Consider the following 19,166-nt stretch of genomic DNA (forward strand, 5'->3'; position numbering starts at 1 on the left):
CGACAACACTAACTGCTGCACCACCGCAGCTAAATATAAAGTATACACTGGAGCACGTGTTTTGGAATCTGGTCCCCATGTAAGCCTGCTTTATAGATAAGCCTTACTCCTGAGTACATCACTCATTAAGGTAAAACGTTCATGTGTTCATCATTCACACTACAATGCCAGTCATTAAACCTTATGATAGCATGAATTTTCACTCCAAGATGAATGTGCATAACCCCATGACAAGATATGGTGCATAATGAAAAGATCAGGAGACAACATGCAGCCTTGTTAAACCCAAAGTCATTACAAAGAGAGGCAGAGGGTAACAATTCCCTGTTAGTCTCTGACAAATATGTCTGAAGTGTAAACTGAACCACAGTAGAATTGGACTTGTACTATCTCATCTAGATCAATTAGTAGAGTGTCATAGTCCTTTATGTCAAATGGAAAGTGCAGTACAGACAAAATTATGCTATAACTACACCTCTGTTTTGTTTGATTGTCTGACTGCACAGAGAACTGAGCTGATAATGAGCTGCTTCCTGTAACCAGGGGGCAGGGCTTGCTTGTAACCAGGGGGTTGGCCTTGATTCCTTTCATCTTCATTTGCCTACTGTGTGACTCTCAGCAAGTCACTTAACCAGACAATGGTTCCCTGGTCACTCCTGCACAGAGACAATTTCTCTAGTTGACTTAACTGATCATCAGATATGTAAAAATAAAAATAAAAATACCAGTGCCAATACTGTCTCCATAGCAGGCTTGTGCCTAAATTGGACTGAATGAAATAACAGCAATTTGTGTATTCAAACAGAGCACCAGATTACACAAGTGATGTGAAGTCAAACATATTGTTGGAGTACAGACTTCTTGTATAGTCACACAGTTTCAACACATCAATCTGTGGGGCACAATCAAGAAAAAAAATCACAATATAATCACAACTCCAGTCTCTCACTGGCAAGGGCTCTTTGACTACCAGTGCCGGCACTGCCTCCATAGCAGATTTCTGTCTAAAAGTGGACTGAGTGGAATAACAGAAGTTTTGTGCAATCAGACAGATAGATCACCAGATCCCAGATTGAAGAAGTCATGTGGTGTCAGACACTTACCAAAGCAAAGATGTTGTGCATAGTCATGCGGACCACCAGATCACATAGGTCATGTGAGGCCAAACAGATCACCATGTCATAGAAGTCATATGAGGTCAGACAGATTCCCAGATCATGTACCTCACGTGAGATCAAAGAGATCACAAGATCACAGTAGTCGGGGGGTTATACAGATAACCACAGAAGTCATGTGAAATCATGTAGACCACCAGGTCACAGAAGTCATATGGAATCGGACAGATCACCAGATCATAGAAGTCCTGTGGGATCAGAGGGGTCCTCAGCTGCACAACCAAACTGTGCTTCACATACATCAAAATAAAGGAATGCTATAGGCAAACCACACATCAGACACCATTAGTGTAATTAGATGATACCAACTAAGGCCTTGTTCATGCTGTGTGGGACACTTCTACCCACTCATTCTCACCCTTAGAAGTCAGAGTGACCCTTTCAACAGCCATCTCCATCTGCAGATCATCACTGCGCTACTATGTCACCCCTTCTGCCCTCCACCAAATCCCAAATAATCCTCCTTTTCATTAAAACTAACTGCATTACACATAGCCATTGCTAAGAGACCAGGCTTCTGTGCCACACAGGAATGAATTAAAAGGCAGTTAGTCTTAAAAACTGAGAAATAATTTATGAAAGAAATACACAGAGCATTGACTTTTAATATGTGCTGCCATAATGCATGTAAAAACGCTAGTGAATGAGTTATACTTAGGCCTCCTTTGCCACCACCTATCAGCTGTATTGTATCATGAACTTAAAAGTAGGTCATAGCAGGGGGAACCACAAAATAAGTTAAAGGCAGTGTTCAGCCTGTAACACAGACCCCATGTGGGCACCAAGCTGTTCAAGCCGAATGCAGAAGTGCTGTACATCTTTGGGAATCCCAGCTTCTGTCACATAAATTTTGCAGAAATATTGGGAACTCCTTTGGTTTACAAGAGTGTTTGCATGCATGGAAATGCTATTATACAAACGTTTAGGTATCTTTGTGCTGGATGCTGTTTGTGAGGATCAAATGTCATCATTATTATTACTGTAGCTGATTAAATCTCTTTACTGATAATACTGACTTGTTACTTGTATGTAGGATTATAGAGATTACTACGAACTCCCGAGTTTCTCACTCCAATGTAACTCTGTTCAATGTTTTGTAATATGTGCTATCCAGGGCTTACCATCATTTGTGCAAACTACATTCCGTCATCATGTATGCTGCCGAAAATCAGAATGTCATGCACAAAATGAAAAGTGTATGGGATAGTTGAACACACTTATGCAAATGCAATAGTGCATTCACATAAGTGTGATTGACTATATGTACGGAGATCATGGTACAGTGGGGACTGGAAATTCACCCATATCCCCACTGTAGTCCAATCACAGAGTTGAAATATATTAGTAGCAGGGGTGCAGGGGGGCTTGCCCCCCCTGCAAAAACGTGATATGTTGTATAGGAGTTTGATTTACATCAGCTCCTATATGGCTATCACGTGATGTTTTCAGTGACAATCTCAACTCAAATGTGCCGATCATTTGGGCCAACATTGTGTGGGAGTGGAGAGTTCAGTTTCGGTGTTTATTTTTGTTATTGCGAATGGCAAATGTTTTGCCTTTTGCAGTAATGATAGTAAACCGCTGTCCAGTTTTATAACAGAGTATGCATGTCAGGACCATGTAATGTCATTACTGAAGCTTCTTGACTATCTTTGGTATATAACCCATAAAAATGGGATCCTCACTCATGTACCTTTACAGACAAGAAGGAACACTGTCTGTTGTGGTTTACTTTGAAAATAACGAGTACATGTTTGATGGAAATGGGAATGTCGAGCCACAGTTGGTTGATTCCCATTTCCCTGACCTGCATTATTGCAAGTGTGCAGTTTAGCGACTGCCACTACGCATTCGCATATATGTGACTGCAGTTATGACTACAGGTTTTGGTACAGTGGGGATTTGATAATTACCCTTTTCCCCACTGTACTGCAGTCTTGGAGCTGGAATATACTATTTGCAGGGGGGGGGTGAAGGGGGGCTTGCCCCCCTGCAAAAATGGGCATTTCTGTGTTGTGCAGTATGTATGTACTGCTGAGAAGTTCAACATCCGTTGGTGTTCTGAAAGGTTCTGAGCTTCAAACACCTATGTGGTGATGAACAGTAAAGCCCCTATTTTTAATGGCTCTTTAAGTGCTATATAGCTGAAATACTATAAGGTGATTTCAAATGACAACTATGTGTGTTTTTTTCTTTGTGTTATTATAGCTTTATTCTGAGTAGGTACCCTTCATGTTTCCTCAGCAAATTACTGCACATTTCTTTGTAGTGAATATAAAGAATAGAAAGCTGTGGACATGCTACTTCCATGAATGTAAGCTCCACATAGGTTGTGTTGTATATCACACAGATCAAGCTATTCTTCTACACTAGTTAGAATTTTATCTACATAAATGAACATTTATTTATTTATGTTAGCTTCTGAATGTGTATCATAAATGATTTAAGATAGTTATAGAACAGCTACCTGATAAATTATGACATGGACAGGAGGAACCAAACAAGAAGGCAGATATGTCATCACACATTGAACGTGATTTGAAGAGACTTGCTGTCGGTGTAAGTGACTTAGTCTGTTATAATCCTGCTTTATAGATACGTCTTACATTGGAATAAGTCACTTTACATCAACAGCAAGTTTTTTTGAATGGAGCAATCAGTGTTACTCAAAGGGCATTTTCAGTGTGGTTAGCAGAAGAAAGAGAAGTGAGTAATAGAGCCATTATTTGTTACAACAACAGAGAAGAGAGCATTTAAGTGAGTATATTACTTTAACATATGTTTTTCATTATTGGAAACTGTTACTTTAATGATTCTTTTTTTTTTTTGTTACAAGTGCACATCAGGCACAACTAATGTGCCAGTGTGCCAGAGAAAGAGCAGAGCACTTATATGGCTGTTCATTGCAATATGACCCTTCTGTTATACTTTTATAATTTTTCCTCCACTAACTAAAATGGACAATAGTAACAACAGAGTATCACTATGATGTTCAAAACTGTGGACAACAGCAAAATAAGCATATGGATTTGTTTTTTGTTGTTGTTGCTTCTACTATGATTCATGAAGTTACAGTTGCTCCAGGAAACAACTCCCCAAAAAACAAATGGTCATAAATCAATCTCATGATAAAATTAACTCTAAGCATTTTTCGTGCATCTCACCAACCCATGTGGAGGGCAAGCCTCCCTCCTCAGACTTCACTAACTCACAGAAGGGGGGACTCTGTCAAAGAAAGTAATTATTGCCAGAAGTCACATTGGCAGTGGTTTCACGTGAAAAACAGCAACTGGGAAGTTCAGCTTTGCTGAGCTGTGCTTATTAAGTTGGTTCCTTTTGGAGTCTTCTCCCAAGGGGTAGTTGAGCAGACAGTTATATTTGTATACGTTACAAATCTATTGCCTAACTAAACCCATTTTTTCATTCAGTCGTTTATTTATTCTTTCATACCAGTTTTATCTAATTGAAGAATACAGGGAAGCTGGAGCCTATCTAAGGCCTCAGTGGATGCAAAGGAGAGAAACTAATCCTAATACGTAGTTAGGCAATTACTGTTTCTATGATTAGTAATGCTATAGCCTGAGAAAGAGAGAGAAACTGTGGGGGGAAAGAGAATGGCAAAGATTAAGAGACGGAGAGACAAGCAGAAAAAGCGATGTTGGAAATGTAATTATAATAATGTGCTCTATCGATAACACTACTGGTGTTCAACAAATCAATCAACTTAGGTGATCACTTGTTTAGAACTTCTTGTGCATATCTGAATCAGGCAGATAAAGTCTCATGGCATGATTTGTTTTTCATGTAAGTTTTGTAGGTTCAACAAATATAAATATTATGAATACAGTCACATGAAATAAGCACTGACAATGTTATTTTCTTATTGTTTCTAATATGTTATCACACTTAAAATGTGAGCCTAGAAATATTTCCTCTTTTAAGGCATGGATCAAAAGAATCTGAAAATGCTGTATGGTGGTAAACACTATCTACATTTTAATTATTATTGCTTAAATAATCAAAATAATTTGTGCTTCTTTCTTATAATAGATAAAAAAATGTCCACCATTTTGCCAGATATAAAGTAGACAATGTTATTTTCCCATTTATTTTTGAAGACTAGTTGTGGTCAAAGCTGTGTTTAGCATAAATTTTTACAGCTAATGCACTTTGCTTTTCCAGAAATTTATGACATTTCTAGTGCAATAGACCAGGTCATAATAGTAGCTTTATTATCATGTACTAAAAAGCAAAATATATTATGTAGTAATATAATGCTTTCTTGCTGCAGTGTCATTTTGAGCCCTGCAATGACATAAAAAATCTTGCAACTTAGGATGAAACACTGTACAGACAATCCTCTCTTTATATCTGATTGTCTTTGTGATTACTTGTTCTATTCAAACTGCATAGTATCGAATCAGTTTAGAAGTGACAATGTGATATAATCATACTGGTTTAATTTGTTTTTTCTTACAACAGATTGCAAGTCGGGAATTAAGAATTCCTATGTCCTATATACACATCAGTGATACCAGCACTAAAAGTGTGCCCAATACCGCTCCTTCAGCAGCCTCTTTTGGAACCGATAGCAATGGAATGGCAGTGAGGGTAAGTCCGAGAGTCTGTAATTTATTTTTATTCTTGTCGAAAATATTCATATAAGATATGTAACATAGAAAATGTTTGTTAGCTGCCTGGAAGTAACAGTTCAGTGGATATATCATTATAATAGAGACAGAACAGAGGTTAGTAGAATATAGTAACAGGGATCAGAGTATTTAGTATGACAATCGATCATTGAAAGGTTTTTGGTAGAGAATAACAAGGTTTCCTTCTCAAAGATACTTGCTTGGCACATTATTGCCATACATTAAATATTGAGCTTGTGGGTGAAACATGCTTCCTTCTCTAGCATGCTTTGGCGTTATACCCAACTCTATGGTCTCCTGTTCTGAACCCCTCACATTGAAGCTGAGTGACCACACCTGATAAACATAAAAGATATAAAATTATCAAAATGTCAGACTTATGGGAACATCCATCTGTAAAGGGAGACAGAGATGCCATCCACACAAGTGCGCTGCACATAATCAAATGTTTATAATGTCGAACCTGTTTAACACTAGCAAACTTGATTGAAAATCATTTGAACACTTTTGCCAGTGTTAAGTTCATGCAAGATTGTGCACAGTGGGGATCGGGGAATTTGCCCTTTCCCCACTGTAGAGTGAACTCAGAGTTGGTCTATATAATTAGCAGGGGTGTGGGGAGTGCAGGGGGTCTTGCCCCGCTGCAGAAAACATAAGTATTTTGTTGTTTTGGCTTTCTGTCTTTTGGAATTGATCCTTAGCCGTTTGACATTTTGGTACTTCAATGTTTCAAATTACACACTATCCAAGCACAGTGAGGCAATTGGAATGTAAGACATACCCAATGCAAAATGTCTTCATGAAGATAAATTGACAAGATTAATTAATTATTAGTTAAAGCCTTCTTTGAGTCGCCTCTGCTTTGGGTGACAGAAATTGGGAATCCTGAGCAGGATAAATCACCTCCTTGAGTAGCAAAAATCAGGGAGGCCAAAAATCTCAAAGCCTCATAACTCAGAGTTCTGTAGTACCGAATTGCCCAAAAAGACTCAACTCCTGATAATGAAGTTTGAACAATAGTACTGAGTGAAGGCATGAAGTGGCAACAAAGTAGCCTTTTGGGTGTTGGAAGGGTGGCCTAATGGTTAAGATGTTTGCCTTACAAACACAAGGTGCAGGGTTTGAGTCTCACAAGGGAAAATTGGCTAGGCTTACCATGGCTTGCAAGGATAGTTTGTCTAGTACTAACCTATGAACCTATTGAAAAAAAAAACACTGGAACAGAGAGTCTGATAGTAGAGTCACCTTAAACCCCATTGGCCAAAGGTATCTTAGACAACTTATGGTAGAAAATGATACAGCTAGGAAACCATTTTGACAGGTTGTGCTTTCCACAGCTATGTCCTCCTTACACACAGAAAATGAGACAGACAGCTATTCCGTGTTCCCAAAATCATGCACATCAGCTACATCCTGAACTGGTGATGCACATTAAAGATACAAAGCGTCCTTTCTCTGCATATTTTACCCCCCCCCCCAAAAAAAAAAAAAGAGAGGTGAGCAGTCTAATTTAGGGGCAGCTCTGAAACCACTTTTTTAGAAAAAGTGGGGGTTGGTCCTCTGGGACACCATTAGATGTAAAATTTCACATACGCTTCCTTTAAAATCAAGGCCTGTAACTCTGAGACCCTGCAGGTAAAAATACTGACAGCCAAGAGCAGCACTTTTCAAGAGATGAAGCTTAGATCTGTTGATCAACTGCTTTAAGGCTGTAAATTATGAAGTCAATGTACAAGGTGAATGAAATTGCAGAACCCTGTTAAGGCAATGCTTTGTGAACCTATGCAAGGCTACAGTGCTGATGCCCACAAGTTCATGGTGCTACCAAAATGGTGACATGTTCTCTGAATATGGAATAATAAAGACCTAGATCATATGAGTGTTTGAAATTAGTGAAACTCATCTACAAACTACTGGCTGAGACAAGGGACAATGCTTCTCTGTCAAAACAAAGAATCTTTCCAATTAACTGAGTACACTTGATTGGTACAAGGCTTTCTAGAAGCCTTTGTCTCCTTCAGGTCTGCCATTCAAAGGTCTAGTGTGATAAAGGACATTATCAAACCAACTAATTGAAGAGGTGAAGACCTTATGTAAAAATGGGAAAAATCAGGTTGATGATGATGATGTTGATGAATCGGTTTTAAAAATAACTTTTTTGACCAGAAGTACATGCTTCCTAAGCAGAATAATACTTTAAAGTGTAGGTAGTATTGGCAAGTGATGCTTCATTAAGTGAAAAAGAATGCATATTCAGGATACCTTAAGACAGAACTGGTATCAATTCACTGCAAATCACAACCCACTCACTATATCTCTCAATCTCTTAGTGCAAGAAATCTGTACAAAACCTAAAATAATGGGAGGGGGGGCAAAGGCCTAAAAAGAGGGACATATTTTAAAGACTGCTCTTATAAACTTGTAAAGTTGCTAGAATAACAGGATTTGTGTTAGCATGCATTTTATAAATTATATGAAGTATGAAATTCAAATGTATGCCATTATTTAGTTATTTCAATCCTCAGTGATTTGCCAGAAAACCACAAATTTTATGAGGAACAGACCAAAAATATGAGGCAAAAATCTGGGCATTCTGTGAAAATCAGGACAGTTGGGAGGTATGCCACTCACCGAGCAGCCACATATATTGAAAACCCCTGTAAGTGACTTAAGCAATAACCCACGCCTGAAAATCAATGGAGAAAGGAAGATCTCCGTTGCTTTTCTTTTAAGATATCTCGCTAAGTTAAACTCGTTTCACATAGTGAGAAAACAGCAATGGAGCTCTTCCATTCTCCGTCGCTGTCCAACAAAAAAAAAAGACTTATACTAATGGAAAAAGTCTAGGTGACCGGACCTTTTTCCATTAGTATACGTCTGATTTACAACATGCACACTGACCAATCAGTGTGCACATTTTGGAATATTAATGGGGGGCTGTTGTATAATACTAAATAACCATGCACACACATTGAAAGCCCTTATACCACACTGCCAAAAATACAGCATTGAACAACCAGCAAGTGACAACAAGTAAAAAGAGAGAAAAAAGGGGGGTTGAAGGGAGAGGAGTGCTCCGCAGTCTCCATATGACCCCCAGTAGTCTGCTATTTATATATACTAACTCTAGGGCTAAGCAGATATGAAGCTAGGGAAGCAGTCTATACTGTGTAATACTGACTGCACTCTGTTCTCAGTGCTTACATGGTCTGTAATGGGAGTATCAGTTTATCTAGTACAATATACAGACATACTGTCCAGTCCTCATTACCCTCATTCACCAGTAGTACCTGGTAAACAGAAAGGTTGATGAGTAATTCACTAATGGACCGATGACTATTTTTCCAGTTCCCAAAAAATGTCCTGCACTTGCAATATTAGAACTCATCATTCTCTCGGTGCTGATTTTAGTGTGTGTTTGGACCAGACACTCTTGAGAACATGGGTTGAACTTGTAAGGCTTGGCTTGTAAGAGCCCTGGGGCTGTTAGCCTTGTAACTTCCTATGATACTGTGATACTATTATAACCCTAGTATACCACATTTTTTGTAATATTATTGGATATATCAAATGCAAAAGAAACACCAAAGAGGTCGGAACTAATGAAAACCACAAACACGACTGCTCAGTGGAACAAGCAGCTCTATTTATTGGTGGTGCTGCGGTAGTGTTGTCGCCTCACAGTAAGACGCTGTCCAGTTCGATTCTCAGCTAGAGCGTCTTCTGCATGGAGACATGTGTGAATGGGCGTACCTTCATTGAAGGTTGTGCATCAGGGCTGGCAACTCGGCACGTAAAAATCAGCTGCCAATCATTAGCAGACAGGAGTTCCGCTGTGGCGACCCCTAACCGGGAAAAGCTGAAAGACACAAGACAAGACCGCTTGACAGTCTCACAGTGCAGCGTTTTCATCCACATAAACCAGGACTTCATCAGATAACAGAGCCTTTCCTATTACATTTCTATATATATATATATATATATATATATATATATATATATATATATATATATATATATATATATTTGTATATATATAAAAAAAAATATATATATATATATATATATATATATATATATATATATATAAAATCTATACACACACACACATATATATATATATATATATATATATATATATATATATATATCCTTCCACCACCATTAAGATTATCTTAATTAATTAATAAATTACCAGTTATTCAATTAAATAAACTTTCAAATAAAAAATTAAAATCTACATACAAAATCACTTACTTCCTCCTAACTTAATAATCATAAGAAAGAATATTTTTAGCCACTAGATGGCAGCATTTTATACATATTTTTGGTACTCCACTAGTTTATAATGTGATTCTATTATTACTTCTTATTTAAAAGTTTTTTCTTTCATATGAGCATTTTAGTCTGAGATTTTTTTTTAAATAATTTTGTGGATGACATTAGATTATTAAGGTAGGAGGAAGTAAGTGATTTTATATGTAGATTTTTAATTTTTATTTGAAAGTATATTTAATTGAATAATTAGTAATTTATTAATTAATAAAGACAATTTTAATGGTGGTACAAGGAGATATATATATATATATATATATATATATATATATATATATATATATATATATATATATATATGAAGGTAATAGGAAAGGCTCTATTATCTGATGAAGTCCTGGTTTATGTGGCCGAAAACAAGGTGAGGATGTTAAGCATTAACTCTTCAATAAATAAAGCTGGCTGTTCCACTGAGCAGTCATGTTTATGGTTTTCTTTAGTTCCGACCTTTGTGCTGCTTGTTTTGTTTTTGGTTACTGGTTTTATTGAAGGCACCATTTTCCTCCATTGGGTTGTGGTTTTAATTATTGGATATATGATCACTGAATGTATTTAACATTCCATTCAGTATTACTTGTGACTATGTACACTTTTGCCAGCACTGTACTCTGCAGGGACTTCTGATGGGCAATACACTGTCAGCATTTGGTGTTGTCAAACTACCAGTAAAGGACATGGGTATTGCATTTTCTTCCACTGCTACAGGTAACTATGAAGAAATATATCCATTTCTGTAGTGGATCAAAAAAAGCAAAAATTTGGGGGCATGGCTAGCATGGTCATGGTGTAGCACCAGATTTCACAAGCTCCACTAAGGAAAATATATCTTCACTGGAAATTTGTTTCATATCAAGAAAAAGTGGGTTTTATTTTTGCAGAAATTGATAGTATTCAACATTCTCTTCAGGAATATCTACTTATAAATCAAAATTGGTTATAATTTCCAGTCAAAACCTTCATCTGAGCAAAAACTTCACTTCTGGGAGATTTTCAGCATGAGTTATACTAAGGCAAACAACCAGGATTCCAGTATAAAAAAGGAACTACAGACTTTGATAACAACTACTCAAGACCTCACAACTAAGACTGATATAATTGACTGTAAAATAGACAACTTTAAAGAAAAAACTACCAAGCAGATGGATATGCTTCATGAGGATTTAAAACAGCAAAAAATTCAAATTACTAGTATTGAGGAATCATTAACAGACTTTGATGGAAGATTTCTAGAAAATGAAAACAACATAGAATTTTTGCTTAAACAAAATGCTTCATTACAACATAAGTTGGATGATCTAGAGAATAGATCACGTCGGAATAATATAAGGATTTTTGGTCTTCAGGAAAATATAGAAGGAAACAATATGTCAAGTTTCCTTAACTCATGGCTGCCAAAATTTCTAGAGTTACCAGAGGCTTTATCTTTTGGTATAGAGAGAGCACATTGGTCTCTCACATCAGGAAACAGTACCAACAGGAAACAACCTAGATCTGTCATAGTAAAATTCCTATCATCTTCAGATAAAGACTTAATTCTAAAAACCGCCTGGTCAAAATCACCTTTAAAATACAATGACTCTATCATTTGCTTCGAAAATCACTATTCAACAATGGTAATTACCAAAGTAAAGTTTTTTTACCTCTAATTAAAGAACTGAAAAAGGTACAGATTATGACTCACCTCTTGTTTCTAGCAAGGCTGAACATTTTGCTTCCTGATGGACTTTCATTGTTTGAGGATCTTGATTCTGCTGTGACATATGTTAAAAACTACAAATTACTGGAGAAAATGGAAGGGATGGAGTGGGCTAACCCTTCTCTTAAAAGAATGGCTCCTAAAACTACATGGAAATCTATTGAAAAACAAAAGAGACTAAATAATAAATGAGAAATGTAGACTATTTAAAAAAATAAACTATTATTGTGGACTATACTTTTATTAACAAGTCTGTTTTGATATGTTATAAATGCAAGGTAAGATTTATACTGCTTTTCATATGTTGCATATATATAATGTTTCATTCATAACTTAATTTGGTGTAATATAACATACTTAATATACCATCAATATATTTATAATTAACACTAAGTATTCATTTTATACAAGTAAGCATACCATATAAAATGCATTACCTCAGTTTCTGCTTCATAGTATAATATACTACATTGCTGTATATTACACTTTAATTTCACACAGCTATAATATATACAGTTATAAATATTTAATATTCTATGTAAGATAAAATGAAGGGATACATTGGAAAATATAAAGTAAGGAGGGATGGAGGGGAGGGAAAGAAAAGAAGAAAAGTTTTTTTTTATATATACATATAATTTCTTGTAGATATAGCACAGTATACATAAGTCTCACTAAACTCAAAGTAATAAAAATGCATAACATACTCAAAGCCTTCTTCTCTCTTCTAATTGCACTTTAAGTCATAGAGAATAACATATTCATATAACAGTTTCCTTCTCACATTTAATCTTACAGTACTGGTCAGCACTGAGCATAAACTGTGTTACACCCTCAGAGTAGAACAAGAATTCACAATGTAATTATTAAATATATACATTATATACATTTGTTCAGGATAGGTAAATGTTGGGAAGGTAGTGTAGTATCTGTGGGTTTAAATGCCAATGCATGCATTAGCTCTGAAAAGCTGGGATATGTTATATGTGTTTCTATTACAAGGCTTATTATTTATATATTAATCTAAACTCTAGGGAATATATATAGTTAAAAATAAACATAGTACTTTTAAATAACAAAATAGAGCAGTAGGAAAAGTTACAACATTACTTTCATGCTTTGTTTGAAAACTTTTTTTTTGATGACAGTTTTGCAGTTTCTAGTATGGGAAACAGATATATGCTGATTCACATGTATAAAACGTTTTTTTTTTTTACTGAAACCCGGCTGTTTCCCGCCAAAAAAATAAGGGAGACAACTTTGAACATTCTCCTTACCTCGCGCAGTTCTCTCATGACCTAATTATTCATTTGGAAAACTTTCTACAGTTTGTGGAATCATGTCTCCTCTCTCTGAACTCCCTCGATGATGTGAAGCAGCTGGATGACGTCATCACCATGTGACGAACATTTCCAGGAAGTGCAGTACTGTATTTTGACTGTAACTTGATTTAACAATCTTTTTTGTTTTAAATCAACTATTTACTTAAAATGATCATTTATATGGTCGATGACAATTACATATTACAATAACATAATATCTTCATCTTTTGTGACTTGAAGAAAGGACTACAGAACAGATAAAGGAAGAAAATGTAAAAAGAAAAGAGGTGAGAGAGGAGATGGTTATGAGAGAACTGTGTGAGTATTAAAATGTAAATATCTATGTGCTTTATTCTTAGACCCTACAAGTGTAAATACTGATGGTAACATTCATTTTTGTATGTGTGTGTGTGTGTGTGTGTATATATATATATATATATATATATATATATATATATATATATATATATATATATAATGCATATATATTTGTATGTATGTGTGTACATGTATATATATATATATATATATATATATATATATATATATATATGTATACATGTATATCTATAATTTTTTTTTTCTCTCCCTCATCTTTCTTTGAAGTATCACTGCATACTATGATTATGGTTACCATACTCAAAGTTAATATCTTCACAAATTCATGCAATCTTTATATTTAAGTGTCATAAGTAAGGTTATGCATATAATTTCTGAATGTTTGTTTGCATAGCAAAGAATTGAATAACAAAAGTGGTATACTAAAAAGAACTTTGCAAATAGATAATTTATTCTGCCACTATCGAAAGCGGTTGTATATACACATGTTTATAGTGACTACATCCCATTTGGGGGTAATACAATCTTTATTTAAATTACATACTGTTTATAATTACACCTACGTCTTCTAAATAGTCATTCTAAATATAACTATTTACATGGGATCATAACTAAATGTTAGCCTTGTTTTACTTTTTTTTTTCTCTGCCTCTCTTTTCTCTCTCTCTCTTCCCTCTCGTGTTCATGTATATAAGTTAAATAAAGGGAAGAGATATAACAAGAGTTACAAACATGTTAATACAAAATAGAATTACATTTAAACAAACCATGGTTTGAACAATAACATTGTGTCCTGGATAACATATTATATCTGATAACCTAATAGAAATGTTGTTTATACACACAACCTCTGTTATCTATGTTAATAGTAAGGCAGTGGGCTAAATTACTTAGTCCTTTTAAACAATCTGTTAAACATTTGCCTTATTTTGGAATGTAAATCATATTTTGAATCTATTAGGTTACATAGGTTTCTTATTAGATATGATATCTATGAACGCATGAACCTTCCAGATAAGACTATATTAGGACAATTAATGATTTCATTAGAATTTGGTTATCTTAATGTTGCTAACTTAAAGTATATAAAGTATGTTATTAGTGGAATTTGTACTCTGTTGTTACAGTTTAGGGGTTGATCTCAGTGACAGATGTCATTGGGATTAGGAGGTTATAACTTCAGGTGGGGAGCATTGGGGTGTTTGTTTTTATAACACTGCGGTGGTGGTGCTGCCGTAGCATTGTTGCCTCACAGTAAGACGTTGTCCTGTTTGATTCTCAGCTAGAGCGTCTTCTGTGTGGAGACATGCGTGAATGGCGCACCGTTGAAGGTTGTGCGTCAGAGCTGGCAACTCAGCACATAAAAATCTACTGCCAATCATTAGCGGACCGGAGTTCTGCTGTGGTGACCCCTAACCAAGAAAAGCTGAAAGACACAACAACATTTTTTTTTAAAAAGAGTTTTTTGACATCCAGAGTAGCTTATTTACAGAAAATATAGAGAATAAAGCTGAAGGAATAAATTTTTTTCCTAAAGACATGTGATTTAATATTTTTACTAGGAACAAATTCACTTTTTTGCGGAAATTTTCACATTATACATATGATATTGATATGTTACTAACACATCTTTCAGGTACAATTACATAATATGACTATGTTGAAAGGTATGTCACTTAACATAAACGGTTTGAACAATCCATATAAAAGAAGTAATTTGTTTAAATATCTAGCTTTTCATAAACCTAATATAGTATTCTTACAAGAAACCCATTTAACAAAAGATACTATTAAATTTCTGGATACAAATAAATACACAAATATAATAAGCTGAAAATGTATGAAAAAAGAGGTGTAGCAATATTGTGGAACAAAACATTACCGTTACCCAGAATAATCAAAACATGCCAAGACAATAAAGGTTTGTTTTGCTTGGCTGTAATAAAATGGGTAAGAAACTATATACATTAATAAACAACTGTTGGTTACCTGGTATTGGCACTAATACTATTAGGCACATATTGAATTAAATAGTTTCACTGTCTGAGGGACATATCATTATGGCAGGTGACTACAACTGTATCTTAGACCCTAAAGATACAACTACTTCAGGAAAAAGAAAAATTATAGCACAAGCTAAACAATTTATAAATTTCATAGACTTATACCTACTCAAAGACATACATCATTTTGTGGATCATAACTCATTACAATGCATGTTCTATTCTAATAGATACAAAACATATTCTGGAATTGATAGAATATTTCTTTCCACACAGATAATGAATAACCTGACCAATAGCAAAATAATATCCTGCCCAATCTTGGACTATAATACTACCATATTTGAACTTAATATTAATAACACCCATAGTGTCCAAATTAAAAGGATTCCAGCATATCTCACACAACTTAAGGATTTTCAATTATTCATAACAGAAGAGACACAAAACTTCATTAATATAAACTTAGCATCAGACACACATGATATATTTATTTGGGATGCCCTAAAAGCATATTTGTATGGACAAATAAACAAATGGTTTCATAATAAGATGAAAATATGGGATAAAGATATAAGAATAATACAGGATAAACTGGACTCACTATACACAAATAATAAAGACAACTTGTCTTCAAAGAATATAAGAGATGAGATATACAAACTAAATGAGGAATATAGATCTATCCTACATAATAAAACAAAGATAACACTAGAAAAATATAGGTTTCTTGCTTATTCTGTAAATCCTAAACATCTATCAAACCTTAAGAATAAGACCAAAAGATTAAATAAATATAATTATATTAAAGAAATACATTCTGCAAAAAGGAAAAGAGAAGTACATAGTATGCAAGATATATTAGAAGAGTTTAGATGTCACTTTGATGAAATGAATCAATCCACACAACAAATTCAAACACAAGATAACATAAGAGATTATATTAACAAGAATATATATAATAAACTAAACAAACAACAAATTGAAGTTATTGATAAACAAATTACTTTATCAGATATACAAAGTCAAGTAAGTAAGGTTAAACTAAACAAAGCTCCAGGTAACGATGGAAAATTTCCTAAAATATATAAGATAATGCCCAAAATGGCTATTTCCTTACTACACAAAGTATATAATTCAGCCCAAAGTGATAATATTACACTCCCATCCTGGAAATATACATTTATATCCCCTATTTTAAAATCAAATAAAGACCCAAAATTATGTTCTTCATACAGACCAATACATTTCCTGAATATCGATTATAAGATGTTTATGAATATATTCTCAGAAAGATTGAAGATATTCTTACCCCACTTAATAGATGAAGACCAGACAGGATTTATAACTAACAGAAGTACTTTTGATAATATAAAACGAACCCTAGCTATTATAGACTTCTCACAAATGAAGAAAATGAACTTATCATTAATTAGTCTTGATATTAATGCAGCCTTTGATTCTATTAACTGGATCTATCTATTTACTCTTTTGGAATGCTTACATTTTTCACATAATTTTATTAATCTTCTAAAACATTTATATGAAGAAACCTATGCATATATCAAAATAGGGTCATATATTTCCAATAAAATATCTATTACAAAATGCACCAAACAAGGATGTCTTCTCTCTCCTCTACTATTTACTTTGATCATGGAACCCTGGGCAAATGAAATAAGAAACAATAAAGAAATAGAGGGTTTTGAAATGGATAAAGACAATATAGCCAAAATCCAGCTGTTTGCAGATGATGTTCTTATCACCACAAAGGGAAATGACTCCTCATTCATGTCATTATATGAATCAATTAAAACGTTTCAAATGATGTCCAGTCTATCATTCAATGACAATAAAACAAAAATTCTACCCATATATCCTAATAATAAAAAAATTTAAAAAAGGATGATAGGAAATAATACATATATTGCTAACGCAGATCAAATCACATATCTTGGAAGCATTCTTGCCAAAGACATTAAATCAATAATTCAATTAATCTATAACACATATTTACAAAATATCCAATAATTATTTTCAAAATTGAATACAATAATATTTAATAATGAAGAAAGACTAACCATTATAAAAATGATAATTCTACCTAAAATTGTATGCATAATACAATCCATTCAAATTCTACCCTCAAAAAGGTTTATAAATAAACTAAACACTTTAATACTAAGATTCTTTTGGTCACAAAAAACCCCTAGAATTACTATTAATCAACATACTAACAGCTGGAAGAATGGTGGAATAGCTTTCCCAGATCTAAATCTCTATTTGATTTCCACTATAATCATATCAATTTCTCAGCTCTTAGATATAACCTATTTAGCTAAATGGAAATTTTTATGGGAAGTATCAGCCATGGAATTTATAATGAGACCAACATCATATCAACTAGAATTCATAAACACATCTTTTATATGGATCTTAAAAGAATATTTTATCACACATACTAATCATAATCATACTGCCAGTTACATACATAATATTATAATTAACTTTTGAAACTTTATATATAAACATGTTAAATATAAAGACTACTTTTTTTGTTATTTCCTATAGCATCTACACAAGAGACTTTTGTTCATAGGTTCATAGTTTAGTACTAAGCTAACTGCACTTGTGAGCCATTTTAAGCCTAGCCAATTATCCCTTGTGAGACTCAAACCCTGCTCCTTGTGTTTGTAAGGCAAACACCTTAGCCATTAAGCCATCCTCCCTTGTTACCTCAGATATTAACAAAATTTCTCAACTGAAAAACAATGAACTCAAATACTGGTTCCAGCTAACTTATGAATACAAGACTAGTTCAATGGATCATGTTATACAGGAATATAAACTTAATAATTCCTCATGGCTAGATATACAAACACTTATACACTTACACATCCTCTCCTACCCATCATACTTCCTCTCCCACATACCCCACCCCCTCTCACCATGCCTAGGCCAAGAGGGATAATAATCCTAATCATCCTACCACTCATTGCTACACTGTACCTCCTAACAAGTTATGAACACCTATCATTATCAGGCTTCCACCACTAATAACAAAACAGAACCTTACCTTAATAAACAACACCAAATAACTCTGAAAACAAAACAAGGTCTAAAGATACTAATCAAAGTCCTAAAACTAATAGCAAAACATCACCAAAGATGGGGACATCCACCCCAACCCAGGCCCTACCAGCTCCATAGAGCCCACCAAACATCCACTCACCCCCTACTTATCTGTCATCTAAACATAAGAAGTCTGAACAATAAGATACATAACCTTCATGCCATGCTAGAAACCTACCTACCTGACATCATGTGCCTAACTGAAACATGGCTTAAACCATCAACCAAAGATAATCAGATAATGTCACCTGGGTTTAACATACTCAGAGCTGACAAACAACCACCACAGACTGCTATGTAAACCTAATAGTTATCTACATACCATATTGAAACTCTAGAAGAACAACTGTCAACATTGAAATCATACCCCTTAAATCTCCATGGGTTTACTCAGATTATATCCACTACCACCAGGCTAGGCAATAACAAGCTACTTGACTGGATGCTTGTCAAGGAGGACCCCTAAAATATACTCAGGAACTCTCCCTAATGATATTAGTGATCATTTGCTA

The 19,166-nt window shown here is 34.5% G+C and overlaps 1 protein-coding gene across 1 annotated transcript in view; it reads left to right on the plus strand.

Moving 5' to 3' along the window:
* LOC122807194 (aldehyde oxidase 1-like) overlaps positions 1-19,166 on the plus strand; it is a 784,671-nt gene that overhangs the window by 607,797 nt on the left and 157,708 nt on the right. The window contains exon 28 of the mRNA XM_044078244.1: positions 5,658-5,786. Within this exon, the coding sequence (XP_043934179.1) occupies positions 5,658-5,786 (129 nt within the window). The remainder of the gene's footprint in view (positions 1-5,657; positions 5,787-19,166) is intronic.

Source organism: Protopterus annectens, chromosome 7.part0, assembly GCF_019279795.1.
Source record: "Protopterus annectens isolate FY-2018-M chromosome 7.part0, PAN1.0, whole genome shotgun sequence".
Taxonomy (NCBI): Eukaryota; Metazoa; Chordata; order Ceratodontiformes; family Protopteridae; genus Protopterus; species Protopterus annectens.